Genomic DNA, 26,475 nt, shown 5'->3' on the forward strand with positions numbered 1-26,475 from the left:
TCTCAGCAAGGTGCCTTTATTTACAACACAGGTGAGTGCAAATGAAAACAGCCAGGGAAGAGCCAGGGAACGCTGGCACTTCACAGCTTATAAAGCCATAAAAACATTCTACAAACAAAGAGGCCAATGCTGTGATTTAGGGCTGGGTAAACGCTGTAACAGGATCCCTTTGGGGCTGCTCAGGCACCCTTAGAGCTCTGTGGGTTCCAGGTTTGTGGAGCAGGGAGAACACTGGGATAGTGGGAATGGGAACAGAGGGAGCACTGGGATACTGGGAATGGGAATGGGAACAGAATGGAGCTGCTGAAGCCGGGCAGAAAACTCTCCTCAGTCCCCAGATTCTCCCAAAGCTGCCAGAGAAGGATGTGCAGAGCACCCTGGCTGGTGGATGTCATCCCTGGTAACAACCAGCACACCTTGCCCAGCTCCACCTCTGTCCATCTAATGTAGGAAAGGGATTCCAAGGACGCTTGTTGTACCAGCTGAGACCTCACTGCTCAGTCTTCCTTCTCAGGGTGCCAGGGAGAGTCTCAGGGGATGAAACCAGGGCAGGTTTAAAACAAAGGCACGTTGTGGTTTCCGAGGTGCAGGAGTGCACCTGCTCAAACACCTCCCAGCCCCTGTCCAGTCAGTCTTGGCACTTCCAGAGAAGCTCCCATTCCACAGGTGAGAAGATGAAGGAGAAGTTCTTTGTTCGTGGGGCAGGATCCTCCTGCTGTGCTTCACTGAAGGGAACTCACAGCTCATGTAAAGTCACCCTCTTTCCATGCAAGACTTTCAGGTTGAGCAGAGCCCCACATGGGCAGCGTGGGGCGTCTGTAATCCAGCTTTGTTCTAACACCCCAAATTACAAGCTTTCACCAGCTGCTTTGGAAGCACCTGAGAAGAAAGATTGTAAGAAAAACAAACATCCATTACTCAGGGTTATTGTCAAAAGGCAAAATAATAGAGGTAACTGCTGACCTCAGAACCTGTGGGTAAAATTTGTGCTGACACGTTTAAGCAAAGACAATGAATGTGGAGGCAGTGCCAGACTTCCTGATGCAATTTTAAAACAATAAAGGTTAAAGTAATCAAAAAGCAGATTTCAAACTGACAAAAGGGGAGTAATTCATTCCTCTTCATCTACAAAGCAGGAATGCCATGGAAAGCAGCAACAATGGCTTTCCTACAAATGCTCCTCAACACCAGGGTGGAGGAATGTCTTGTACATTAAAGATGCTGTGATTGTTCAGAGATTGTTCAGCTGTCCCTGAAGGATCCTCAACATCAAAGTGTGACTGTGGCCTCAGTTCTGACTGTGAACAGCAGGGAAGTACCCGAGGGAATGTCTTGGAGAGTCCACAGGAGCACTGAGACATTAATTAGGGAAGGTTTGGATGGGTACCTGCATTGTGCACACCAGCAAAGACCTTTAATCTTCCAATGGAATGGATTCCTTCTTTTCCCCCATCTTCAGGCTCTCCTTTTCTTTACTGCTATAACAATGGGAGGGAAAAAAAAGAGAAAAAAAGCCCAAATGAGTGTCAGGCAGAGCAACAGGATGTCCTGAGTCACACACAGCACACCCAAGGTGACATGGTGAGTGTGCCACACCAGTGGTGACCACAGCTCAGGGGACAGGGTGGTCATCTCCCCTCCACCACCACAGCAGCTGTGTCCTTCTGGGTGAGGAGCCACTGAGAAGGGCAAGAGCCAGATGAGGGTTCCAAAGCTGACCCATCCTGGGACTCTGTTCAGCCAATTATCACTAATTGGGTTGGCAGTTTTGCATAGTGGATGCCCCGTGCATGGTCCAAGCCAAGAATTCAGGAGGGCCATGGGGATGAACTGGCCAAGAATTCAGGAGGGCCATGGAGATAAAGGCCAAAAATTCATAAGGGCCATGGGGATGAACTGGCCAAGGATTCAGAAGGGCCATGGGGATAAACTGGCCAAGGATTCAGGAGGGCCATGGGGATAAACTGGCCAAGGATTCAGGAGGGCCATGGGGATAAACTGGCCAAGGATTCAGAAGAGCCATGGGGATAAACTGGCCAAGGATTCAGGAGGGCCATGGGGATAAACTGGCCAAGGATTCAGGAGGGCCATGGGGATAAACTGGCCAAGGATTCAGGAGGGCCATGGGGATAAACTGGCCAAGGATTCAGAAGAGCCATGGGGATAAACTGGCCAAGGATTCAGGAGGGCCATGGGGATAAACTGGCCAAGGATTCAGGAGGGCCATGGGGATAAACTGGCCAAGGATTCAGGAGGGCCATGGGGATAAACTGGCCAAGGATTCAGGAGGGCCATGGGGATAAACTGGCCAAGGATTCAGGAGGGCCATGGGGATAAACTGGCCAAGGATTCAGAAGAGCCATGGGGATAAACTGGCCAAGGATTCAGGAGGGCCATGGGGATAAACAGGTCCAAGGATTCAGAAGAGCCATGGGGATAAACTGGCCAAGGATTCATAAGGGCCATGGGGATGAACTGGCCAAGGATTCAGAAGAGCCATGGGGATAAACTGGCCAAGGATTCATAAGGGCCATGGGGATGAACTGGCCAAGGATTCATAAGGGCCATGGGGATAAACTGGCCAAGGATTCAGAAGGGCTGTGGAAATAAACAGTCCAGGCTGTCCCAGGAGCCCCCTGCCCTCCCTCACCGCTCGCTGTCCGCCGCCTCCGCCGCCTCCGCCCTCCTGTCTCGCGCCTTCCTGCGGTGCTGCCGGCAGATGATCACGGCTGTCACCACGATGATCATCAGCCCAGAGGCAGAGCCGATGGCCACGGCCAGGAAATGGATTTCTGAGAAGCTCACTGCGTGGGGAGAGACAGGGGAGTGAAGCAGAGGGATGCGCAGGGGGAGGGAGGCTGGGATGCTGTGTGTGTGAATGAAACCTTTCCTCAGGCTCCTCTTCTCCCCTCATGCTTCCTGCTTGTGAAGATCACTTGTTTTTAGAATGTTAAAAGTTTAATAGCAATAAAATGGTTATAAAAATAGTAATTTACTTAGAGTAATAATAATTTGGACAATTAGGATTAGGACAATATGAGACAATAAAAACAAAGGGTTATGGACAGTCTGGGTCCCTCTTTCTGGGCAAAATAAGCCCGAAAAAGGACTCATGTTAACAAAGGGTTAACCCTTAAAAGCAACAGCCTGTTGCATAGTCATACAGCTCATCCATGATGCATAAATTCCATTCAAACACAGGATTCTGGCTGGGCAGTGTCAGCTTCTGCCTCTGAATCCTGACAGCGTCTTTAGGACTGAGCAAGGCAGGAAGAAGTTCATTTCTTCTGATAAGGGAGCAATAAATTCTCTTTCTCTGGAAGACTCAGGTGTCCTGTGGCTGCCATCTCAGTGTGAGTACCTCATTCCTCCCTTTTAAAAAGTCTTACACAGCATCATTTCTATTGTAACATTATAACCTGAAACTATATATAACCTAAAACTTATAACCTAATAATACCCAATAACCTTATAACCTTATAAAATTAACTTATAACCTAACATTATAACCTAAAACTATATTTTACACACTACTTAAGAAAATTAACACGGCATCACTTTCTAACACAACACATATTATATTAATTTTAATATTTGCGACAAGCCGATCATAAAATACACATTTTTCACAACTTACAGCCCCTTTTCTCCCATGGTTTTCCCAGAAGGTCACTCTGCTAAAACCCACACGACATCTGGGGGGTTTTTGGCCTCTCACCTTTCTGCACAACCCGGAGCCGCACCTCCCCGATGGTGCCATAGACATCTGGCCAGTTTGTCACCTGGCAGGTGAAGGTCCCGTTGTCACTGGGCTTCAGGTTCCAGACCATGATGGAAACGTCGTGGCGCTCAACGTTCCCATCCCAGGTGACTCGGTCCTTAAACCTTCCCGAGGGGGGCTGGTAGGGCTCCTTCAGGTAGTAAAATACCTGCAAAAGTCACAGGCAGTAAAATACCTGCAAAAGTTACAGGCAGTAAAATACCTGCAAAAGTCACAGGCAGTAAAATACCTGCAAAAGTTACAGGAACATCCAATGGCCTGGGCTGGAAGGGACCTGAGAGATTCCTGAAGTCTCATCAGGTGCAGCAGGTCCAGCTTCGTAAAGCCACAAATATTTTAACCTGACCACCCAAAGCTAAACATGAGAGCGTTTTGCGTTTTTTAGGCAGGGTCTATAAACAGGACTCGGATTAATCACTGCAAGTGACGAAAGCTCACATGTACTTGCGGGTTTGGGGTGTGTCTGTACCCATTTACTGCTCACCCAGCTCTGGGTTTTGGGGTGAGAGGAGCCCCTGGAATGGAGCACAGGGGTCTCACTGCTCACCCAGCTCTGGGTTTTGGGGTGAGAGGAGCCCCTGGAATGGAGCACAGGGGTCTCACTGCTCACCCAGCTCTGGGTTTTGGGGTGAGAGGAGCCCCTGGAATGGAGCACAGGGGTCTCACTGCTCACCCAGTGTTGGGTTTTGGGGTGAGAGGAACCCCTGGAATGGAGCACAGGGGTCTCACTCACCGGCTCGTGGGCGCTCAGGTCCTCGGGCTGGAAGTTCCAGCTCACGGACAGCTGCTGGCTCACGGGGCTGCTGCTGGAGAAGGTGCATTTCAGCCGCTGGTTGGTGCCGTTCACGGCCACCACCTCCTTGGCAGTGTGAACTTCCACTGCTGCCGCCAGCCACAGCGCTGCAGGGCAAACGCGGGGGGAAATCAGTGTCAGAGTGAGCTCATCCCTGCTCTTATCGCCTTTAGATCCCCGGGAGCCTTATCAGCGCTGGCAAGGCAGGGCCCGAGTGGCTCAGGCATTTCAAAGGGGGTGATCCTGCCGGTTTATTCAGAAAAACCCATTCAAACTGGACTGAACTCACCCAATAATTGCTATTTCCCATGCCAGAACTTCCCTTTCTACACTTTCTACTCCCTTTCTACACTTTCTCCTCAGCCTCGTGCGCACCACGGTGGAACTGCTCCTACAGGTATATCCAGAGCCAGTTTTAGAGGCTTTATAAAGCTGGGCAGCTGCAGGTTAATTCAGTCAGGTCTAGAGGAAATCCTCAAGGAAGACGTGGATTTGTTTTTCCAAGAAACATCACCACAACCACCATGGCCGCTGCTTTAAAAATAAGTGAGCATCGAGTGAACGATGCTCTCCTGGAAGAGGGACAACCAGCAGGAGGGAGAGCATGGAAAGGAAAGGAGGAGAGTGAAAATTAAGAGAAAATAATGGTTTGCTAGTGAAGGAAATAGAAAATATTAATATCCTGTCACATTAAGAAGATAACCCAGTGTGATTCAAGCAAAAAACCAAAAAGCTTTTCTAGGGTTTTAAAATATAGCTTCAAAATAAAGATGTATTTGGAAGTAATTAATGACTAAATACTTCCTTCCAAATAATTCCTTATCTCAAAGGGAAAAATACTTGAATGCCAAAGCACTGAAAGCATTCCCACGTGAAAAACCTCATTGGCAGAGATCACGTTGCTCATACACGGATTCGGTGCCAAATCTTTTCGTTTTAAACTCCTTGAAAAGAACTAAGCGACAAATAAGAATGTAATACTTTTTTTCAAGCCAGATTACATCCTTTTGCTGATGCATTTGGGAAAGGAGGATGTGCTTTGTTAAAATCCAGTTGTTCTGATATAAACCAGTGAAAAATTCAGGTGAGTTTCGTGTCGGTCTGGAGTCTTTGCTGTGTAAAGGATCTGAGGCCGGAGCTCCTGGACAATCCCCGACTGTTTAGGAACAAAGGTAGCAAAAAAAAAAAAAAAAAAAAAAAAAAAAAAAAAAAAAAAAAGAAAGAAAGGCTGGGTGTAAAGTTCAGATTCCAGCAGGAGAGAAAAAGACTTTGAAAGCGGAGCTGAGGAGGAAATCAGCGGAGGAGATCGGTGCTTTCCTCCCGAATACGCCCAAACCTGTTGGGGAAGAAACCCAACCGCTTCGTGCCACTTCCAGCGAACCCCGCGCAGGAAGAACGGCAGCAGGGACGGGGAAAAGCCTCAGCCTTGGGGATCATTTCAGTAATTTCAGGGATCGGAAGAGGGGAGCGAGGGCCAGGACAGGTTTCCTTCCTTACCTCGGAGCTGCGCCCCAAGGACGAGCGCAGCGCGCAGCCCGGCGCGCATCGGGGACACAAATCCGGGCTGCAAAGGCGAATCCGCTTGGGGGAAAAGATGAGTTTCTCGAAGCCCTGCCAGCCCAACGGGGCAGGTTCCTTGCCCCCAGCCCGGCCTGTGGCTGGGGACGGCGAGCGCTCCCTGCCCGAGTCACGGCGCGCTCCTTGCCAAGGTGTGCCCGGCCCTGCCTCGCTGGCTGCTGCCGTAAATCAGCGATTCCCAAGGTAAGATTAATTTCTTCCCCCTCCCATATTGCCCTGCTCTTTGGTGTTGCAATCATTCCTCCTCCCAGCCGCCGCCCGAAACCACTCCCCTTTTGTGGGAGGTAAAAGAAGATTTGCCTGGAGGTGTTCATAGGTGGCTCGAAGGAATGAGGGCCATTTGTTCGGAAAAAAACCCTGCAAACGATCCTAAAAAGAGCAGCCCAAAACTGACAATCCGCGGCCGCACTGCGGGCCCTCACCCAGGGGATGGAAACGTCCCACCAAACACAGACACCTACCCGAAAGTGATTTGTATGTTCCTTGGTTGCAGCCAAGGATTGGGAGGCTGGTGCTGGGGAAGTTCTGGGAAAAACCAGGTGGGGAATGGGCCCAGCCCGGCCATAAGTGAGAAATTCCGTGGGACATAAAATATTCTGCAGTCGGCACGTGGCTGTTGTGAGTGTGAAACCAATCAGAGCCTGTGTGTTGGTAAAATGAGGATGTTTACACTCGAGGGCCATAAATCACTGGAGCGGCAGTGTTTGTGTCTGGCTCAGCATCCGTCCCAGAAGTCATCCCAGGTCACCGCTTCCACTTGTGCCTGGTGCCGATTTCCCTTGCAGGGGTGCAAGGGGAGGGTGCCCCAACCTCGGGGTGTTTGAGGGTTCCCTTCAGCGATTTGGTGACGGGAAAACAGCGCTGAGGCCGTCAGCTCCCTGGGCTGTCCCCAGAACAGAGCCGGGAATCCCGTGTGTGCAAACGCCTCCGAGACACCAAGGGTCTCCGTTTTCATGGAGTGGTTTGGGACACCAAGGGTCTCCGTTTTCATGGAGTGATTTGGGACACCAAGGGTCTCCGTTTTCATGGAGTGATTTGGGACACCAAGGGTCTCTGTTTTCATGGAGTGATTTGGGACACCAAGGGTCTCCGTTTACCCGGAGTGGTTTGGGACACCAAGGGTCTCCGTTTACCCGGAGTGGTTTGGGACACCAAGGGTCTCCGTTTTCCCGGAACGATTCGGTCCCGCCTTAGCCCTCCATCACTTCACGTCCCCAGATTCCCACTCGGTTACAGTTCCAGCACATCGCCTCCTGTTGTTTCCTCGCCACTGTGAATATTTATCACTCTGGGGCTTTGTTCGGGTTGTGTTTAATGTTTAGCAGCCAATTTGCTGCCACTTCCTACTCCTGTTTCTGCACAGGGCTGGGAACAGCCCCTTCGCCTGCAGACTTTTGTTAATCTTTATCTTTTAACAAAACACGTGGACTCCAACTTTTAAGAGAAGACCACGTCCCTGGCACACTCGCCAGTAACCTGAATTCTCTGATGTTCTACTCGGAAACATAAATAAGGGAAAGAAAGCCCTGACAAAGAGAGCAGGGCAGTACAGGAAATGGGGCGCAGCAGCACCCCCTGTCCCTTCAGAGCCTTTACAGACACTCCGCATCTGCGCTTCATCCTCAGCCAGCCGGGCCAGGAGCCCCCTCTAGCGGGGCCAGCCACGGCCACGGCAGCGCCCGAGCGGGAGAACACCCCAAAAATGATGCTCGAGAGGGGCTGAGTGCCGGGGATGTGTTACAGACATGTTTAATGGAAAATCCTCGCTTTAGGATTTTTTCTCTTGAGAAGCCTCAAGAACAAAATGTAAACAACAACTATCTGCTGCTGTAGAATGCAACAGGTGTATCTTTGATTAGTTTCGTGTAGTTGTTTGTAATTAATAGCTAATCACACTCCAGCTGTGTCTCTCTAGTTGGAGACAAGATTTTGTAATCATTCTATATTTCTCTTTTGCTTTCAAGCTGTCTAATGAAATCTTTTCTTATATTCTTTTAGTTTAGTTTTAATATAATATCTATAATAAAATAAAAAATCAAGCTTTTTAAAGCATAGAGTCAACATTCTGGTCTCTTCCCTCATCCTGGGAGCCCTGTGAACACCGCCATGGGGATGGGCAGGGAGCCATGGCCCGTGCAGGGCTCTGGGTGCTCAGCTTTGGGGGCAGCTCCTGCTCCCCTCATTCCAGCCTGCCTGTGCCTGAAGGGAGCTGCAGGAGGGTGGAGAGGGGCTCTTGGCAGCAGCTGTGGGGTAGAACAAGGGGGAATGGGCTCACACTGCCAGAGGGCAGGGCTGGATGGGATATTGGGAATTAGGAGTTGTTCCCCGGCAGGGTGGGCAGGCCCTGGCACAGCTGTGGCTGCCCCTGGGTTCCTGGCAGTGCCCATGGCCAGGCTGGACGGGGTTTGGAGCACCCTGGGACAGTGAGGGTGTCCCTCATGGCAGGGGTGGGATGGGATGGGCTTTATGGTCGCTTCCCACCCAAACCACGCTGGGATTCCACGTGAAGTCCTTTGGCACACTTGGAGCCTCTCAAGCTCCCACTTTGAGGAGCTGTTGGGAAGGTCCTGATGGATTCCAGCTCGTTTCTCTCTCCTCGGCTCCTAGGGCAGCCCCAGGATCTGCCCAGAGCCCGCGGAGCTGGTGCAGGGCAGAGGGGCCACCCCAGGCTGCCGGTGACGTCCCATGAAGACATTTTGAGCCTCCGCACTTCCTGACCTGGCCTTATTTCACGTGTGTGCCTCAGCCTCGGCTGCTCTGGAAAGAGTGAGCTCCCCAGCCCTGCTCGGGTGGGCAACAATTCTGGGAAAAACAATCCTGGGCTTCTTTCTAGGAAAGCCACCGTGCTCTTTCCTGCCACAGCCATGGCAGTCTGATGTGGTGGAGAGGAGCAGCAGCAGCAGGAACGCGAGGATGAGGCTGGAGCAGTGCCTGCCCCTCCTGGGGCTCCTGCTGTGTGCAGGTGAGTCCCCAAACTTCAGGCAGCTGGGTTATAGCTGTGTGAGCTGTGAGGTTCCACACTTCTAATTTTGGCGGTTTTATCCTTTATCCGTGCACTTTTCTCAAAGCGTTTGGTGATCCTGGCTAAGTGACTCAGCTTGGTGGGACATCAGGGGTGGGGTGGCAGCTGGGGTGCCCCACTGGCTTAGGATGAAGTGCAGAGTACCTGGAAAGGCTCTAAAGAACCCAGTAATGAGGAGAGATGAGCGTACAGGATAATCCATTAAGAGTTGTTACCAGACTCCAGCACCTCTGCCCAAGTGCTCCAAGTACCAACTTTGTGAAGATAGAAAACATGGTTTATCAGTGGCCTATTGTTTTTCCAGATTTAAATATATCTCTGTAAAATAAAAACCATCAGGTCACCTTCTCTCCATGGAAGTCCGCTGTGGAATTAAAATCTGCACTTATTCAAATCTGCAGTCGCTTATTTAAGTTACTTTTTGCAAAAGGACAAATGTCTTTAAAGGAAATCCCAACTGTGATTCACACCTCCTAAAAACTCTTCCTTTAATATTCCAGCTCCTAAAACTCTCATGGAGCATGTTGTTTCCTGCAAGGCAGAAAAACCGCACAGATAAACAGTTTTACAGCATTAAACCAACGTCAGGCTCCCACTCTTGCAGAGGTTCTTACCAGGATTTTCCAGCAGTGCTTGCTCCACGATAATAAAGCAGAATTTCTCGGTTTGCATCTTGCAATAACAACCTTTTTTTCTGAACTGGGTTGGAAAATGATTCAAGTTTCCATTCTGCGTTAGGCTGTGTTGAAAATGGCTTCCAAGTTCAGAACAACATCCTGTCTCACCAGCAGAATATTTCTGATGCCTTCAGCATGAATGTGGGATTGTAAACATCTCTTTCAAGCAGCTGAGCTCAGAAAGGATGTCCTGGGAGTAGGAAAGGTGTGTGATAGCTGAAGTTCAATTATTTAACATTTCTTATTCCTTTTTTTGCAGTTGGCACCACAGCTCAGCAGGGTAAGTGTATTTTACTGCCATCCTTAACTATTTATCATGCTAAAATCCCTCAAAAGTGAGGACTAAAAGTCAAATAGAAAGATTTGAATTTTGTAAATATTGCAGGATAGGAAAAATTCACTGTTCATTAATTGACAGTGGTCTTACTGATTGGAGGAATTGGTATGTAATTATTACCAGTGTTGGGCATTTCCAGCACTGTGAGGCAATGGTGAGATGATTTTTTAACACTCTTTGTTTTCTGTTTTGCAGATGAAGAACTGCAGGGTAAGTGAATTTTACCAGCATTCTTTAGCATTTAGCGGGGTATAAAGACTGCAGCAGACTAAAAACCAGGTGGAAATATCTGACTTTTGCCCTTGCTTTCCTTTCTCATTGGTGCGTCCTCTCAAGAGGAGTTCCTGGTGGAGATTTCTGGCACCACGGTGACCATCACGTGTCCCTTGGACGACGACGACGACAACATCCAATGGGAGCTGTCTGGGAAAACCCAGGACACCAAGGAGAGGAAGTTCATTATAAAGGACCACGACAGCTCCCCTGCCAACCTCAGCTGCTCCTTGGGTAACGCGAAGCATCAGCTGTACCTGAATGCCAAAGGTGAGTGCTGCCCCCTCACCTGGCAGGTTTGGGGGCTGACTCTGGGTTTCCAGTGGGGTGGGTGAATGTGGTGCTGCTGAGGCCAGTCCCAGAGCCCATTTTGGGCAAATCTTCCCTCCCGGTTTGCCCTTTTCCCCTTCCCAGCTGCCCGTAGCCCTGTGCCAGGCTGGGCTCTCCCGGCTCTGAGCATCCCCTGCCCTCATCCCTGCAGTTTGTGCCACCTGCGAGGAGCTGGACGCCCTGATGGTGGCAGGGATCATCACTGCAGACCTCCTCATCACCCTGGGCGTGCTGATCCTGGTCTATTACTTCAGCAAGGGCAGGAAGGGACGAGCCAGCTCTGCTGGGGACAGCCGGCCACGAGGTGAGAGCCGCTGCAGGCACCCCAGCTGTCTGTGCCCCCCTCTGGGCACCCAGGTGTGGTATTTTTGGGGTCCCCAGATGGAGGAGGAAGGAAATGGTGAATCTGACTCCATGGTTTTAGAAGGGTGATTTATTATTATATTAATATATTAATTATGTTAATTATATTAATTACATTAATTATATTATGTTGTACATTACATTAATTATATTATGTTGTACATTACATTAATTATATTATGTTGTATATTATATTATATTATATTATATTATATTATATTATATTATATTATATTATATTATATTATATTATATTATATTATATTATATTATGCTATACTAAAACTAAACTAAAGAATAGAGAAAGGATACTGACGGCAGGCTACAAAAAACGATAATGAAAACTCATGACTCTTCAGAGTCTGACACAGCTCAGCACTGATTGGCCATTAAATAAAAGCAATTCATATCTTGGATAAACAATCTCCACTCACATTTCAAAGCAGCAAAACGCAGGAGAAGCCAATGAGATAATTATTGTTTTCCTTTTTCCCTGAGGCTCCTCAGCTTCCCAGGAAAGAAATCCTGGGCAAGGGGATTTTTCAGAAAAAAGACAGTCACACCCAGGGAAACCCTCATGGCATCCTCTGCTCCCCACGAGCTTCCAGGCAGTGCTCCTGCATCCCAGGGGTGTTCTCCAGGCGTTCTCTGGGCAGGGATGGGCTGGCTGCTGCAATGGAGCTCATTTCCCAGGCCGCTGTGCTGTGTGTCATTTCCCTGCAGCTGTGTGTATTCTGGGCTCTTCAGGAGCTCAGAATGAATCCACGGGGGTTGATCTGTGGTGTGCCTGGCCCTGGGATCAGCCTGGAGAGCCCTCCTAGCAGGGACTCACCCTCTCTGTGCCTCTGTTTCAGGTCCGAAGATGCAGCGGCCTCCCCCTGTCCCCAACCCGGACTATGAGGTGAGGACAGTCCCTTTCCGTGCTGCTGCTGGGCAGGGACAGCCAGGTCATCCATCCCCGAAGGAGCATCCAGCCAAGCTCCCAGATTTCCTGGCTGGAATTGGGAAAAGGGTGGTGAGGGTAGAGACCCTCTCCCTGGTGCTGCCACGGGGATTTATCTGGGGGCAGAGCTGCAGCTCCCTGGGCACTGCCCCTGCTCTGCTGTGCTTCTCTCCATGCCCTGTGTGGGCTTAGTGAGCGCTCCTTAGAGCTGGTGCTATGGAGGAATGATGAGGAGGACTCCATCTTACCAGAAGGCAAATGAATTACTTTATTATACTGTATTATTCTATACATCTAAAACTGAACCTGCCAAGCACTCAACTCTGCACACACTGCACAGAATCTCGTGACTGTCACCCTCAGTCCTGACACACACACACACACACCTGGCCCTGACAGGCCAAGGAAACAAAACACCATCACTGTGGGGAAACAATCTCCACATTGCTTTCTGCTATTGCACATTCTACTATTGCATTCTACTTTGGCACAAAAACAGGCGCAGCAAATGAGATGAGAATAATCTTGGGAAGAATCGTGCCCTGCTTTTCTCTGTGAGGAGAAGTGTGGGGCTCCATCTCCTGACCCAGGATCTCACGTCTCCCCACAGCCCATCCGGAAGGGGCAGCGGGAGGTGTATGCAGGCCTGGCCCCCAGGGCCATCTGAAACTCCTCTGATGGCAGCCTGGACAAGCAGCTCAGGGTGAAACGCTTCTGCCCACCTTGTCCCGGCTCTCTGCAGCTCTGGTGTTCTGGCCACAGGACAGGGACGTGCTGTCCCACCCTGGGGTGTGCTTGGGTTTGCCAGCCCGGAGCAGAAATGAGCACATTGGCACGAGATTTCCTTCTCATTAAAGGACTGCAACCTCACTGGTTCTCCCTGGTCTCCTTTTCCCCCTTGCACTTCCCTCTGCTCCTGCTGCTTTCCCCTCAGGTTTAATTTCCACCCTGAGTGCCCCCACTCGGTTCTGGTGTTCCCTGGGCTGAGAACGGATCCTCCTCAGGGGGATTTGCCTCTGACCTTTTCCTTCAGGCTTAATATCTACCCTGAGTGCCCTCACTTGGTTCTGGTGTTCCTTGGGCTGAGTATGGATCTTGTGCAGGGGGTTTTGCCTCTGATCTGGTCCTGCTCTCCCCTTCCCAGCCTGGCCCCATTTGCAGCAATGCTGCTCACAGAAGGTGACAGCGTGGCCCTGTGTGGGTTTGGGGCTCTGGGGCTGCCTGGTGCTGTGTGTATCTCGCCATCTCCCCGCCGGGGTGTGGGGCCTGCTGTGGTGAAGGAGCCCAGCTGTGCTCTAAACCGCATCCTGGAGCTGCTGGGGCGCAGCTCAACGCCCCCAGCCCCGCTCTGCTGCTGCTTCCTCTGCTCAGGGCTGCCTCAGGCAGGCTTCGAGCTCAAACAGGCACCAAAACAACCCACGGGCTCCTCTTCACCGCCGCACCCCCACTTTGGGCTGTACTGCCTGCAGGGCTGCAAATTTCCTCATCCTCCCAGGCTGAGGTGATGCTGGCTGGCCCTGTTGGTGTCTGTGTCCTGTTCTGGGGGCTCAGACGGGAGATGTCCTTTATCCCCATGAACATTCCAACGTGAGCTGCTTCTGCTTGGGGCTGGGGAGTGGAGACCTGGCATTGCCATTCCAAATCCCATCCCTGTGCACCTTCCCAATGACCACATCTCATCCCTGTGCACCTTCCCAGTGAACAGATCTTTGCAGTGACCAGATCCCATCTCTGTGCCCTTCCCAGTGACCAGATCCCATCTTGTGTGCACCTACCCAGTGACCAGATCTTCCCAATGATCAGATGCCACCCTGTGGATCTTCCCAATGACTAGATCTTCCCAATGACCAAAATCCCATCCTGTGTGCACCTTCCCAGTGATCAGACGCCATCCCTGTGCCCTTCCCAGTGACCAGACCCCATCCCTGTGCCTTTCTCAATAACCAGACCCCATCCCTGTGCCCTTCCCAGTGACCAGACCCTATCCCTGTGCCCTTCCCCAGGAGCTGCACACAGCAGATGGAGCAGGGAGCCTGTGGGACAGGCTCATCTTTATTGGCATTAATACAGAAGTGCAAGAGGTGTGCAATGAGCACAGGGCTGCAAGCAGCCCACCCTGGAGGGACCCCCAAGCAAAGCCAGCACGCTGATGAAGGCAGTCCCAGAGTCTTCCTCCTCACCTGCGCGCACGGGCGGGAGCCAGCCGGCTGTACTGATCCTCCTCCCGCTCTCCCAGGGGCTGCCAGGGGGAAAAATAAGGGGACATGAACCCAAAGTGCACCTGCCAAACCCTGGGAGGGTGAGCTGGGTCAGCCTTGGGCAAGATTCTCTCCACGCTGAGGGGCTGAAGGTGCACACACACACACAGGGGAGCTGAAGGTGTCCCCAAACACACACAGGGGTGCTAGTGGTGTCCCCACACACACCCAGGAATGCTGAAGGTGTCCCCAAACACACACAGGGGTGCTCCCACTCACCTGGTAGAGCTCGTTGGAGATCAGGTTCTGCTTGTCAGAGGCTGGAGGAAGAAAGGACAAACTCAGGTAGCCATGGGCAATGAGGGGAACGTTTCCAAACAAACCCAAGAGCTGGCTGCAGCCCCCAGGGGTGCCACACAGAGCTCCCAGGGGTGCCAGGCACAGCCCCCGGGCTGTCCCCATCCCTCACCTCGCGAGGTGTGTCCCCTGTCATGGCCACTGATGCAGTACACGGCCACTGCCAGGAGCAGCGTGGCCACCAGGTCGGCGACGACGATGCCCGAGATGGTGGGAGCGTCCACCTCGATGCAGTTCTGGCACACTGCAAACCCAAAAGGACACAAACACTGAGGGCAGGGCCAGCTCTGCCAGCGCAACAGAGCCCAGCTGGCTTTGCTGTGTGAGCCCCGTGTCCCCCACACCAGTGCAGGGCAGAGGAGCAGGTCATGGCACTGAACTGCAGGGCTGTCACAGTGACACCATATGCAGAGAAACCACTGGAGACACTCCTAGGTGAGGGGAAATTCCCTCAAGGCTCGGCTTAGGGGAACACTCTGAGCAGCCCTGGCTCTGGCGAGGCAGCAGTGAACACTTACTGCGGTAGTGCACCTGGAGGCTGCTCCTCCGGCCTTCTGTCTCACACGTGTAGAGGCCCCTGGGGTCGTCATAAACCCCGCTCAGGTCCAGCTGTGCCTCGTGCCCAACAGGGCTCCCATCTCTCCACCACGTGATGTTCTTGCCTTGGCTCCTCACACACTCCAGGAACACCTTCCCGCTGAATTCCTTCACGAATATCTGCCCTGTGCAAGGAGAAGGGAGCAGAGAGCTTCACCTCTGAGTGATGAGCAGCAGGGCAGAGCTCGGAGCTCCTTCCTGGGCAGGAAGCATCACATCAGGCTGTCCCAAAAGAGCTCTGGCCAAACTCTTCTATCCTCCTGCACCGATTCCTTTTTCCCCGTGGACATTCCAAACTTTCCCTGCAGGAAAACCTCACCAAGCCCTGGGGTTCCCAAGCCCTGGGGTTCCTTCCCACCGTGTCCAGGGACCACGGCGAGTGTCTGGCCGCTGACCCCACACCCCCGGACTCACCTCGGACCCCCCAGCTGGCCAGGGCCAGGCTGGCCAGCAGCCCCCAGGCACTCAGAGCCTTTCCCCCCGGCATGGCACGGCGGTGGTGGCTCTGTCCCCGCTCCGGGACGTGGGGACAGCTGTCACCACGAGGCACCTCCCGCCCGGGCTGCGTCAGGCACCGGATGCCGGGGGCTGATCCTCCCTCCCCCGGCAAGGATGGATGGGGGCTCGGGGCCTGCCTCCTCACCCCAGCACCCACGGAACCCTCTGAGCCCCGATCTCCCTGTCCCCCTGCAGCCAGGGACATCCACTGATGGACCCCGCAGCCAGGAAACACTGCAGAGCTGGGGGGTCCCCGAAATTTCCACATCCCTTGCAGCCACTGGTCCCCCATAGCCACAGACCCCGGCATCCACTGGTCCCTCATAGCCACGGACCCTCAGCATCCAGTAGCCACAGGTCACGCCATCCACAGATTCCCCGGCATCTCCGTGTCCCCATAACCGCGGTCCCCTCTCCCTGCCGTGTCCGGCTGTCCCCGGTCAGTCTCGAACCCGCGGCCTCCCGATCGAGCTCCGCGCCGCGGTCCCGTGTCCCTCGCGGCCGCCGTAGGGCGCGCAGCCATGGCGGCGCGGGCGGGCTCGCTGGTGGCGGCCGTGCTGGCGCACTCGGGCCGGCTGGACAAGGAGCACCTGGGGGCTCGCGTCGGGCGCCTCTCCCGCCGCGTCGAGGAGCTCAAGGCAAGGGACGGGGAACGGAGGGGGCGCGGGGAGAGACACGGAGCCGGCACTGCGGCGGAGCCGGTCGGGACTGGGTGTCCAGCTGTGTGTCACTCGGGTGTCCAGATGTCCAGCTCTGGGTCAGCTGGATTGGGGTGTCCAGCCCTGGATTATTTCGGGTGCCCAGCCCTGGTTTGGGCCGGGTGTCCAGCCCTGGGTCAGCTGGATTGGGGTGCCCAGCCTTGGTTCAGCCCCCGGTGTCCAGTCCTGGTTCGTCCCGGGGTGCCCCAGCCCTGCTCAGGGATGTCCCAGCCCTGCTCAGGGATGTCCCAGCCCTCTCCATCCTGCGGTGCCCCAGCCCTGCCCTCTCACCCTGTCCCTGTGTCACCGAGGTGACGCTGTCCCTTCGCTCGCTGTCCTCAGGGAGAGGTGTGCACCATGATCAACAAGAAGTACAGCGAGTTCCTGCCCAGCATGCAGAGCGCAGAGGACCTGGTGGCGCAGGTGGAGGGGCTGTCCAACAACATCGACCTGCTCAAGGCGGGCATCGAGAACGAGGTGACTCCCAGGGACATCCTGCTCCATTTCAGCCCAAATCTGGAGCCCCCCACCCCATCGTGGGGTGCTTGGTCACAGCCCCAAACCTGCCAGAGCTCAAGGAGTGTCTGCACAACACTTTCATGATGGGATTTTGGGGTTTGTGGCAGGACTCCATGATCCCATCCAGCTCAGGGGATTCTGTGATTCTCTGGCTGGGATCCCTGGGTGATATCAGCCCTAAAGAATGCCTTGAGGTGACACCAGGGTGCACATTAAGAGCTGCCATTAAGGGGTTGTCACTCTTGTATGGGTGGAAAAGTGTGTCACAGTGTCCTTCAGAGAGAAGGACCAGCCTTGGCTGGGGCAGGGGGTGGGACACAGGAGTAAAAAGGATGGAGTTTTTCCCTCCTCACCAAATCATTCTCTGAACAGAAATAAATGATAAGTGAAATTTAAGAGGAAAATGTGTGTGCTAACCAATGCTGTGAGTGAACTGAGAACTGCTGTTGTTTTAGGTCCAGCAAGATCTAAACGTGGCTGTTGCTGAGTTCACAGAGCTGAAGCAGCAGCTGGAGAGGGACACGCTGGTCCTGAGTGTCCTGAAAAAGCTGCAGGAGGTGAGGAGGGGGAGCAGAATAATCCTGCTCCTCAGTGTGAGCATTGTTCTGGGCTTCTGTTTGGGATGAGTGTCTGTAGCTCACAGGATTGGGAGTGTCTGTAGTTTACAGGTTTGTGTGTCTGTAGCTCACAGGTTTGGGAGTGTCTGTAGTTCACAGGTTTGTGTGTCTGTGGCTCACAGATTTGGCAGTGTCTGTAGCTCACAGATTGAGGTGAGTGTGTAGCTCACAGGTCTGGGAGTGTCTGTAGTTTAGAGGTTTGGGTGAGTGTATAGCTCACAGGATTGGGAGTGTCTGTAGTTTAGAGGTTTGTGTGTCTGTAGTTTACAGGTTTGTGTGTCTGTAGCTCACAGGTTTGGGAGTGTCTGTAGTTTATAGATTTGGGTGTCTGTAGCTCACAGATTGAGGTGAGTGTGTAGCTCACAGGTCTGGGAGTGTCTGTAGTTTAGAGGTTTGGGTGAGTGTGTAGCTCACAGGTCTGGCAGTGTCTGCAGTAGCAGAGCTGCAGTGACACCCCCTGTGTGTGTTCCCCTTTGCAGTTTGACACAACTATCAAGGAGTGCAACTCTGCCCTGCAGGAGAAGCAGTACGTGGCAGCAGCTCAGCAGCTGGAGAAGGTAGCAGTGCCCCTGGCAGGGGGCTGGATGCCAGGGCTGGGTTCCAGGGGATGCTTTCCCTGGCAGGGCAGTGCCCACCTGAGCTGTGTCTGCTCTCCCCAGGCACGGAGCAGCCTCAGGAGCCTGGAGTCCCGCAGGGGCTTTGAGCTGAAGATCCTGAAGGCCCTGGGCACGGAGCTCACAGTGCAGACACAGAACATGATCTACCACCTCGGGGAGGAGTGGCAGAAGCTCATTGTGTGGAAGCTTCCCCCTTCCAAAGGTGCTCACAGGGCTTTTTTCACTCTTTCTGCCCCACTGAAGTTCTCACCTGCAGGGTGGGACACGCAGTGGAGCTGTTGGGCTGAGGGGGCTGAAGGAGCTCTGGGGAGGGTGGATCTGCTTCTGCTGTGCCCTGTGACAGTTCTGAATGTGCTTTGTGTGCAGGGAGCAGCAGCCTGGAGGCCCTGGTGCTCTCGGAGCTGCACTTGCACACGGTGCCACCCCAGGACGAGGACGCTGCTGTGCCCCCCGTGGCTGCTGTGCTGCAGGCCCTGGCTGTCCTGGGAGAGCTGCACTCCAAGCTCAAAGACTTTGGTAAGGCAGACCCCAGGAACAGCCCCAGTAGCTCAGGGGGGATACTTCAGGCTTGTTTTAACATGGATAGTGAGACCCACTTCACTCCAGCAGGACGCTGGGAAACTCCTTCCTCTCCTGGCTTGTGTTTCCCACTGAGGTGAACGCTGTAGCTCTTATTAATAGGAAAATATTTATCCCATTATACACCTGGAATTATTTCTCCTTTCCTGACAGTTCTGTGTACTTCTGGTCTGTGACTATGTGGTTTAATAGCCTGGTGCTTGAAGAGTTTTACCTCATTAGTAATTCCCTGATAGAGCTGATCAAGGGATTATTCCTCCCACTTCTTGCAGTCTCTAAATCCAGAACAGTCAGGGCTGGACCTCACTGGAGCCATCTGCTGTTGGAAAACCTCTGTTTTTCTCTTTCCTCAGGCCACTTGTTGTTGCAGTACATCCTGAAGCCTCTGATCTCACACCCATCTCTGGAGCCAGTCCCAGAGGAGCAGCCAGATGTGTTCATCCTGAGGTTCAGGTCCCAGGAGCTTGCTCTGGACGAGTCCTCTCCCATGGAGGTGTTTGAGAAGATCAAGCTGGTGTTTGAAGTTCTGCACAAATACCTGCTAAGTATGCAGTTCTGGAGTTAGTTATGATCAGTACCTTGTTCATTTAATGGGAGTTTTCTAGAATATCTGGTTGTTAATCAGCATTATGTGCAAGGAAGATGGAGGAAAGGCTTTTGAGCTGATGGAGGGCCTGGCCCAGCTGTGTTAAAATCCATTTTTCTTCTCTGGAATGCAGATGTGCCTCTGGAGCAGCCTGGGGAAGGCAGAATCACCCTGGCAGAGCTGCTGGGGGAGCTCATCTGGGAGGAGCTCTCAGACTGCCTCATCCACAACTGCCTGGTGAACTCCATCCCAACCAACAGCAGCAAACTGGAGCAGTACAAAGAGGTGGGTCCCAAAAACCCTCCCAGGTTTGAACTCAGAGCCCAGGTACTCCAGTGGGATGGCATTCCAGTGGTTAATGCCCTCCAAAACCTCCTTCATCCTCTGCTTTCAGCCTTTATACCCAATTTAACTTTGTTCCCTGATTTTTGGGGGCTGTGCTAACATCCAACACATCTGCTCTCCTCAGGTGATTGAATCCACAGAGGAGTTTGAGAAGGCCCTGAAGCAGATGCAGTTTCTGAAGGAAGACACAACTGCCCTGCTGAAATACGCCTGCAACGTGGATTCCCACTTTGCCAACAAGAAGTGCCAGGATGTGATCATGGCAGCCAGGAACCTGATGACCTCAGAAATACACAACACTGTCAAGGTGACTGGGGATGCCTCACACAGTTGTTCCATCTGGAAAACAATCTCTAAATATTTTTTAACAGTGCTGCAGTGTTGTGTTTATCTCGAGTCTCAAACCTCTGCCATTGAGTGCTTTTTAGTTTTGCAGATTTTTCTTTCAGAGCTCCGAGTTCTGTTACCCTATCTCTCTGTTTCCCTTAGATCACGCCTGATTCCAGCCCAGCCCTCCCAGAGCTCCCTGATCCTGGCTCAGGAGACCACATGAAGCTGCCCGGAGCCTGCAGCCTGGTGCCCAATGGCACAGTGAGCGTGGGCACTGAGAGCAGGCTGAGCCCCCTGACGCTGTGCCTGCCCTGCTGCCGCATCAGCTGCTCCGTGCAGCAGCTCGTGGAGCTGGCTTACCACACCCTGCTGGAGGCCACAGCCAGCACTGACCTCTGGTAGGGATTGCCTGGCGTTCCTCAGTCAGCATCACTTATCAAAGCAGTGTTTATTTAGTGTGTGTCAGCCCCTAGCAACGCCCAGCACCTGGGAGTAGATTTAAAGAACTTGAAAACTTGGAGTCGGTCCTTACTCTTGTTTTGGCTGGAGGATGTACCCCTGGGTTTGGGCAGGAGACTGACACTGCTGCAGGCTGTTCCTTCAGGTTTTTAGAAAAACCAGTTGTTTAGAAAAATCAAACCCATCACTTTTTGCCAAAACCAAGTGCTGGCCTCGGTGTGAGCAGAGTTCTTTGTGCTGGTGAAAACAAAGAACTCCAGGCTGCAGCTGGCAGGGCTCTTGGGGATGAACAAACAGGATCCACATAAACTCAATTTTAACCAGAGCCCTGAAGTAGGAGAGTTGCCCAGGTAATAGCTGCCCTCAAGGGGCAGGGACAGTGTCCCTGAGTGTTCCTGCCCACCTGGAGGGACAGGGACAGTGTCCCCTTTGTTCTGGGCTTTCATGGATCTCCCACACTGACCCTCAAGGTCAGCACAGCCTTTGAGAGTTTTCCAGAGTGTTGATAGTGCTGTCATTGATGCTGACAATCCCCTCTTTGTGCCAGTGCTTCACTGCTCATAAAACCTTGTTGTGGGGCAGGCTGAGGGTCAGCTGTGAGCAGGACATCAGTGCCAGGCTGCCATGAGCCCTGTTTGGGCAGGCTGAGGGTCAGCTGTGGGCAGGACACCAGTGCCAGGCTGACATGAGCCCTCTTTCCCTTGCAGCTGTGTGCAGCTCTTTGACTGTGTCAGGAACATCTTCCAGCTCTTCTATGAGGTGGTGCCCACATACCACAGGTGAGTGTGTCCACATTTCCTGTTCTGAGGGGCAATACTGCTGTTGGAACAGTCCCACTACAGCTCCATCAAAAATCAATGACTCAATCTCTAAGACTTACCTGTGCAAATTAAAGTGCTGGAGAATTTCTGTGTTGGCAGTCTGTGATCAAGGGTGTGGGTGAAGCTCTCACACAGCTGTATTTGTTTCCAGACATAACTTTGACCTCAGATCTGATGTGCAGATTTTTCAGGATGTTTTTCATGTGAAAAAAAGAGCAGCAGTGAAGATGGAAAGTTCACAATCCTGTCAGAGACCTTCTCTCCCCTTTCCTCTCTGTGACAACAAAATACATTCCTGTTTGAAAGCCCATGGCTGGAAACTGTGGGATAACACAGGGTTCAAGTGCCTCAGTGCCATTTCAGACTCTTTTCCTGCCAGTTCCTGTGGGGTTTGTGAAATTAAATGTTTTCACTCTGATTTCAGTCAGGCCTTGCCAGCACCAGACCGTGCATTTCTCTAGGATAGACACAATCATTTTTTTTAACAGAACCAGCTCTAAATAAACCCATTTCTCCTTTTCCCTTCTTGCTGGGCCAGGGAGAACCTGCAGAAGCTGCCCCAGCTGGCTGCCATCCACCACAACAACTGCATGTACATCGCCCACCACCTGCTGACCCTGGGCCACCAGTTCCGCTACCGCAGCACCAGCGTGCTCAGCAACGGGGCCGCCACCTTCGTGGACCTGGTGCCTGCCTTCAGGAGGCTGGGTAACTCCCCTGCCCCTTCCCCTCTCCAGAGGTGCTTGGGAGCTCACCCTGCTGGGTGCTTTCCTGGGGGTTTGGCTGCTCACTCAGTGTGAGCAGTGGGTTGGTGGTGTTTGGACAGGCGGCACAAACATTTCTGAGTTAGGAGGTTTTGGCTCTTTGAAACCTGTATCTTCCTGTGAGCTTAGTCCCAAGAACAGCTCAGTATGCAGCAAGTTGTGTTCTGGGATCTGCTGCTCAGTCCTTTGATATTTTCCTTAGTTATTCCACAGAAATAAATTCAGAGATAGGTTTGTGTGAGCTAACAGGAGCAATCCACAATTCCTTCTGCTGCTCTTTTCCAGCAGTGCTGTAGCAATGCAAGCTGCACAAGAGCTCACTGGTTAAACTGGCTCTGGGATACTGTTTGGATACTGGAAATTGATTAAAAATAAAACGTTATAGCAACTTCATTATTCAGCACTTGCAGTCATAAATAGGCAGAGCAAATTTAGTAATTGTTTAATTGCTTCTCTCTGCTTGTTTTGCTCCTAAAGGGATGGAGTGTTTTCTGGCCCAGATGCGAGTGCAGAAGGGAGAAATCCTGGAGAGGCTCTCGAGTGCCAGGAACTTTTCCAACATGGATGATGAGGAGAATTACTGTGCAGCAAATAAAGCCATAAAGCAGGTGAGGAAGGCAGAGAGAGAGCATCCCAGTGCCTGCAGGTATCCTGGGGAGGGTGCACTGTGGAATCTCAGTGCAGCTGCTAAGAAAACTGTTTTCTGACTGATGGTTTGGGGTTTTTTGTCCTGGGCTGTGTCTTTAGCAGGATTGCTCCATTGTTTCTCCCCATCTGTACTCTCCTGATGCCCTGCTGCCTTTCCCAGGGTTCTGGTGTCACACTCAGCTGTTGCCTTGCAGGTGCTGCACCAGCTGAGGAGGCTGGGCATGGTGTGGCAGGATGTGCTCCCTGTGAACGTGTACTGCAAGGCCATGGGGGCCCTCCTGAACACAGCCCTGGCAGAGATTGTCACCAGGATTGCTGCCCTGGAGGTAACAGCCATGGGGGTGCTGGGGACAGCGTTTGTCACCTCCAGGAACTCTCCCCACCATCACATTTTAGGGGAGCAGTTCATTCACACAGAAATTATAATCATGTGTCCACAGGAAACCTTCACAATCCAAATTTTTCATTTCACTTGGCACTCCCAAAATAAGCCTCACTTAATCTCTGTTGATGTTCTCCCCATCCCAGGACATCTCTGCAGAGGATGCAGACAGGCTGTACTCACTCTGCAGGATCATGGTGGAGGAGGGACCCCAAGTTTTCACCCCTCTGCTTGAAGAGGACAAAAACAAGAAGTACCAGGAGGAAGTTCCAGTCTATGTGCAGAAGTGGATGACATTCAAGGAGCTGATGATCATCCTGCAGGCCAACCTCCAAGAAATTGTGGATCAGTAGGTGTTTCCTTTCCAGCTGCTTCTCCAGCCTGTGCAGGGAGCTGCAATTCAGAGGAAGAGCAGGAACTTTCCCTTTCCCTTTCCCTTTCCCTTTCCCTTTCCCTTTCCCTTTCCCTTTTCTTTCCAGAGGAAAGGGTCAGGATCAGCTGCTGGCACAGGTCCTTGGAGGCTTGCTGGAGGTGCCATTTCTGGGCAGATTGGTCACATAAAGCTCTCCCTGTCTCCCCTGCAGGTGGGCAGATGGCAAGGGGCCTCTGGCAGAGGAGTTTTCAGCAGCTGAGGTGAAGAGTCTGATCCGAGCCTTGTTCCAGAACACAGAGAGGAGAGCAGCAGCCCTGGCCAAGATCAAGTGACTCCAGTTTACACCTGCACCTTGTGGCACAGCAAGAGCAAACTTCCAAATACTCTTTTGATTTCACCTTTCTTATTTCTGCTGGTCTGGGAAATGTTGGGATTGGGTTGGTGCTTCCTGGAGCTTGCCTGGGGGAAGGAGCATTTCCTGCTCAGTGTTCTGTAACCTCATCTCAGACTGGGCCCTTCCAGTGCTCAGCTGGGACTCTTCTATGCACTGCTACACGTGGGAGCTGCAGCCCCTCTGTGGCCTCTGCTGTCCCCCAAAGCACACGTGGAGCCCAGAGATTGGGGGGTCCGTGACGTCCCTCCAGGAGTGCCAGAGTTTCCCACCTCAGCTTCCCCTGAGACCTCCAGGGAGAGACACTTCAGAGGGGGATGTGGGGAGAGGAGATCCTGTGCTGGGTGACCACGGGTCAGGTCACAGGATTTTTTACAAAGTAGGAAAATTCTCTTATTTCTCATGGAAAATATCTTCAAACTGATTTAGAGCTTTCCGGTGTCACTTTCCCAAGTGTAGAGGGCAGTTCAGCTCCTTCCTTTATGTTTGTGTTGGGTGTGCACTGCACACCTCTGTGTCTTTCTGGTGTATTTTCTGTCCTTCAGGAGTGATGAGAGAAATGTAAACCAATATACAAAGGGAATGCAAGGTGCCCTCACGGCATGAAGTCACAAAAGGCTGTTTGACACTTGCATTGTTGTACATTTGTTTTAATTGAAAACCTCACTGAGAGCGTTCACTGAGCTCAGCCCAGAGACCAAGGTGCTGCCAATCCTTCCTGCCCTGTAGTGCTTAGAAGAGTTTCAGTCACAGTTTCATGTTTTAATCTGTTGTCTCCTGTTCTGTCCCACTCCTATTCCCATTCCCAGGTGTTTGTGCAGGGGCTGAGCCTTTCCTGTCACCCAGTCCTTGCAGAACCTTTGTGTTTTTGTTTTCCCACAACACCTCATGGTGTCCCTTCAAACACAGTCATCCAGAATGGTCTATTTTGAAAAACACTTCTCCCCTGTTGATTGTTCACAGAATTGGAATTTGCTATTTTCTTTAATAAACTATTTATACTGAGCATGTTTGGGAGTCTGTTTGGGTTACAGTGAGGCAGGAGGAGCCAGTCCTGGGCTGTTCCTCACTTGTGGGAAGGGCAGGGCGTTTCCATGTGCAGTCTGTCCTTTCCTGAATTCTAGTGGGTCTGAGAAAATCAGACTGGAAGAGCTGTCCCATGCAATAAAGGCATTTTGCCCCTACTGCTCCATCCCTGACAGCCACAGCTGCTGCCTCAGTGCTCCAATGAAGCACCAATGAATTTTTAATGCTGTTTAACCAAAGGAACTCCCGTGAATGTTTCATTACCTGTGCTGCAGTTTCAGGTGGGTTTGTTCTCCCTCTGAGCAGCACCAGCTGTGTTGTGGCACAAACCTGGTGTGTTTGCTGCTCTGAAAATGGGAGTTTGGGCTTGCTTCGGGTTTTTTTCCTCCAGGCCTCCTGTCTCATTTAGAGTTCAGGCCAGAAAAGCTGCAAATACCCCCAGATCACCCCTGGCCCAGCTGCTGACCCTTCCTGTGCCTGTGCTGTGCCCTGAGCCCCGGGAGCGCCCTGGCAGGACTGTAGATGGTGCTGGAGCTCCAGCGGGAGAGGAGGGAGCAGCCCGGGCACAGAACCCACCCTGAGCATCCTGTGCCAGCCCTCCTGGGCACACAGGGACCCACCAGGCTGCTCCTCCAGCCCGGGGCTGCCGCTGGGCATCTCCCAGGGCATCTCCCCTCCGAGATCGGCCAGAAACTGAACCTTTTCAGGGTGAAAAGAAGACGAAAAATTAAGGGCTGTGAATGCCAAGATAGAGACATCTCCCAGCACAGCTCCTGGAGGATTTTCCTCCTCGTTCCCCACTGCAGAGCAGCCCCCACTCCCTGCTCTCTCCCGGGGCAATTTCCTGGGTAATGATTATGGAGCTGAGAAGGCAATTGCAGCAAAACTGGCTTCTGCCTGGCAGGAATTGAATGGAGGCACTGCTATAACCTGCTACAATAATCTCTTTAAAAAGCAGCTGGCAATTTCCAGGCAGTTCCCTGCAGGGATGTGCCAACCTCCTCAGAGGGCACGGGAGGAATGTCCTGACCCCTGTGATGCTGTGACTGTGGTGGGGACACCTCAGTGCCCACCCTGAGCGGGCACTGCCACCTCCCTGTCACCTGGCACATCTGATGCCCTCTGTTGTGTTTCTGCAGAGCCGGGAGAGGGCTGGGCCCTGGCTGCTCATCCATCTGCCAATAAAGGGAGAATTTAGGGATGGCAGGGATGAAATGTTTTCATTCTCTGCGCCGTGTTCCAGCACAAAGATATCCCGAGGGATTTATCCTCGGAGATGAGTCAAAGAGGAAGAATAATTGTTCCAGAGAAATTAATTTATGCTCTTTTCCCTCCCGTTTCCAAACAGTTTATTTGTCACTTGTCAGCTGAACCTTTGCCCTCGCAAGCTGCTGAGGACCCAAATCCCAGGAATGGAAAAGGAAAATGTTTTCCAGGAGGCTGGATGGCGTTTCTGCTTTGTTGTACCCTCAACCCCTGCATTGAAACCGGAGCTTTTAACAGTGGGGGAGCCACCCTGGGGTGACATTTGCCACCTCGATGGGGAGCAGAGCCGGGCTGGGCTCACAGCCAG

At 52.3% G+C, this 26,475-nt stretch overlaps 4 protein-coding genes across 6 annotated transcripts; 2 read left to right on the forward strand and 2 right to left on the reverse strand.

The window, feature by feature from the left end:
* MPZL2 (myelin protein zero like 2) lies at positions 1 to 6,391 on the reverse strand. 2 transcript variants are annotated; one of them, XM_063178482.1, is made up of 6 exons: positions 6,072 to 6,391; positions 4,515 to 4,681; positions 3,719 to 3,929; positions 2,651 to 2,804; positions 1,388 to 1,475; positions 1 to 879 (listed from the first exon to the last, which is right to left on the reverse strand). In XM_063178482.1, exons 1-5 carry the CDS (start codon positions 6,118 to 6,120, stop codon positions 1,415 to 1,417), a joined length of 642 nt encoding a protein of 213 aa, XP_063034552.1. In that variant the 5' UTR covers positions 6,121 to 6,391; the 3' UTR covers positions 1 to 879; positions 1,388 to 1,414. The 2 variants fall into 2 exon arrangements, with proteins under 2 accessions (XP_063034552.1, XP_063034550.1); XM_063178480.1 differs by having other exon boundaries at positions 1,388 to 1,478.
* A 2,674-nt stretch (positions 6,392 to 9,065) lies between these two features.
* LOC134430546 (T-cell surface glycoprotein CD3 epsilon chain) lies at positions 9,066 to 12,967 on the forward strand. Its single transcript, XM_063178302.1, has 8 exons — positions 9,066 to 9,114; positions 9,913 to 9,992; positions 10,111 to 10,131; positions 10,384 to 10,398; positions 10,503 to 10,731; positions 10,943 to 11,095; positions 12,009 to 12,055; positions 12,708 to 12,967. The coding sequence occupies exons 1-8, from the start codon at positions 9,066 to 9,068 to the stop codon at positions 12,762 to 12,764; spliced, it is 651 nt and encodes a 216-aa protein (XP_063034372.1). The 3' UTR covers positions 12,765 to 12,967.
* Positions 12,968 to 14,117: 1,150 nt separating this feature from the next.
* LOC134430579 (T-cell surface glycoprotein CD3 gamma chain-like) lies at positions 14,118 to 16,151 on the reverse strand. 2 transcript variants are annotated; one of them, XM_063178350.1, is made up of 5 exons: positions 16,083 to 16,151; positions 15,171 to 15,374; positions 14,765 to 14,896; positions 14,575 to 14,615; positions 14,118 to 14,336 (listed from the first exon to the last, which is right to left on the reverse strand). In XM_063178350.1, the coding sequence occupies exons 1-5, from the start codon at positions 16,144 to 16,146 to the stop codon at positions 14,274 to 14,276; spliced, it is 504 nt and encodes a 167-aa protein (XP_063034420.1). In that variant the 5' UTR covers positions 16,147 to 16,151; the 3' UTR covers positions 14,118 to 14,273. The 2 variants fall into 2 exon arrangements, with proteins under 2 accessions (XP_063034420.1, XP_063034419.1); XM_063178349.1 differs by lacking the exon at positions 16,083 to 16,151 and adding an exon at positions 15,664 to 15,793.
* Positions 16,152 to 16,268: 117 nt separating this feature from the next.
* Positions 16,269 to 24,881, forward strand: ZW10 (zw10 kinetochore protein). Its single transcript, XM_063178383.1, has 16 exons — positions 16,269 to 16,385; positions 16,788 to 16,922; positions 17,420 to 17,521; positions 18,061 to 18,138; positions 18,241 to 18,400; positions 18,565 to 18,714; positions 19,131 to 19,322; positions 19,497 to 19,648; positions 19,833 to 20,015; positions 20,198 to 20,436; positions 21,205 to 21,276; positions 21,857 to 22,026; positions 22,560 to 22,690; positions 22,925 to 23,056; positions 23,259 to 23,461; positions 23,697 to 24,881. The coding sequence occupies exons 1-16, from the start codon at positions 16,269 to 16,271 to the stop codon at positions 23,815 to 23,817; spliced, it is 2,337 nt and encodes a 778-aa protein (XP_063034453.1). The 3' UTR covers positions 23,818 to 24,881.
* The last annotated feature ends 1,594 nt before the right edge of the window (positions 24,882 to 26,475 follow it).

This window comes from Melospiza melodia, chromosome 29 (assembly GCF_035770615.1).
Source record: "Melospiza melodia melodia isolate bMelMel2 chromosome 29, bMelMel2.pri, whole genome shotgun sequence".
In the NCBI taxonomy this organism is placed as follows: Eukaryota; Metazoa; Chordata; class Aves; order Passeriformes; family Passerellidae; genus Melospiza; species Melospiza melodia.

What these genes read in the sequence shown, in the direction of transcription:
- LOC134430579 (XM_063178349.1), bottom strand. Translation starts at nt 15,736, where the DNA reads ATGCCGGGGGGAAAGGCTCTGAGTGCCTGGGGGCTGCTGGCCAGCCTG. An exon ending in CCTCCAGGTGCACTACCGCA is followed by an intron (nt 14,897 to 15,170) that starts GTAAGTGTTCAC and finishes TTGGGTTTGCAG; the next exon opens with TGTGCCAGAACTGCATCGAG. An exon ending in TCTCCAACGAGCTCTACCAG is followed by an intron (nt 14,337 to 14,574) that starts GTGAGTGGGAGC and finishes TCCCCCTGGCAG; the next exon opens with CCCCTGGGAGAGCGGGAGGA.
- LOC134430546 (XM_063178302.1), top strand. Translation starts at nt 9,066, where the DNA reads ATGAGGCTGGAGCAGTGCCTGCCCCTCCTGGGGCTCCTGCTGTGTGCA. An exon ending in GGGGCTCCTGCTGTGTGCAG is followed by an intron (nt 9,115 to 9,912) that starts GTGAGTCCCCAA and finishes ATTCTGCGTTAG; the next exon opens with GCTGTGTTGAAAATGGCTTC. An exon ending in CTGATGCCTTCAGCATGAAT is followed by an intron (nt 9,993 to 10,110) that starts GTGGGATTGTAA and finishes CTTTTTTTGCAG; the next exon opens with TTGGCACCACAGCTCAGCAG.
- MPZL2 (XM_063178480.1), bottom strand. Translation starts at nt 6,120, where the DNA reads ATGCGCGCCGGGCTGCGCGCTGCGCTCGTCCTTGGGGCGCAGCTCCGA. An exon ending in GCTCCGGGTTGTGCAGAAAG is followed by an intron (nt 2,805 to 3,718) that starts GTGAGAGGCCAA and finishes CTCCCCACGCAG; the next exon opens with TGAGCTTCTCAGAAATCCAT. An exon ending in GAGGCGGCGGACAGCGAGCG is followed by an intron (nt 1,479 to 2,650) that starts GTGAGGGAGGGC and finishes CCATTGTTATAG; the next exon opens with CAGTAAAGAAAAGGAGAGCC.
- ZW10 (XM_063178383.1), top strand. Translation starts at nt 16,269, where the DNA reads ATGGCGGCGCGGGCGGGCTCGCTGGTGGCGGCCGTGCTGGCGCACTCG. An exon ending in CTCCAAGCTCAAAGACTTTG is followed by an intron (nt 18,715 to 19,130) that starts GTAAGGCAGACC and finishes CTCTTTCCTCAG; the next exon opens with GCCACTTGTTGTTGCAGTAC. An exon ending in TCTGCACAAATACCTGCTAA is followed by an intron (nt 19,323 to 19,496) that starts GTATGCAGTTCT and finishes TCTGGAATGCAG; the next exon opens with ATGTGCCTCTGGAGCAGCCT.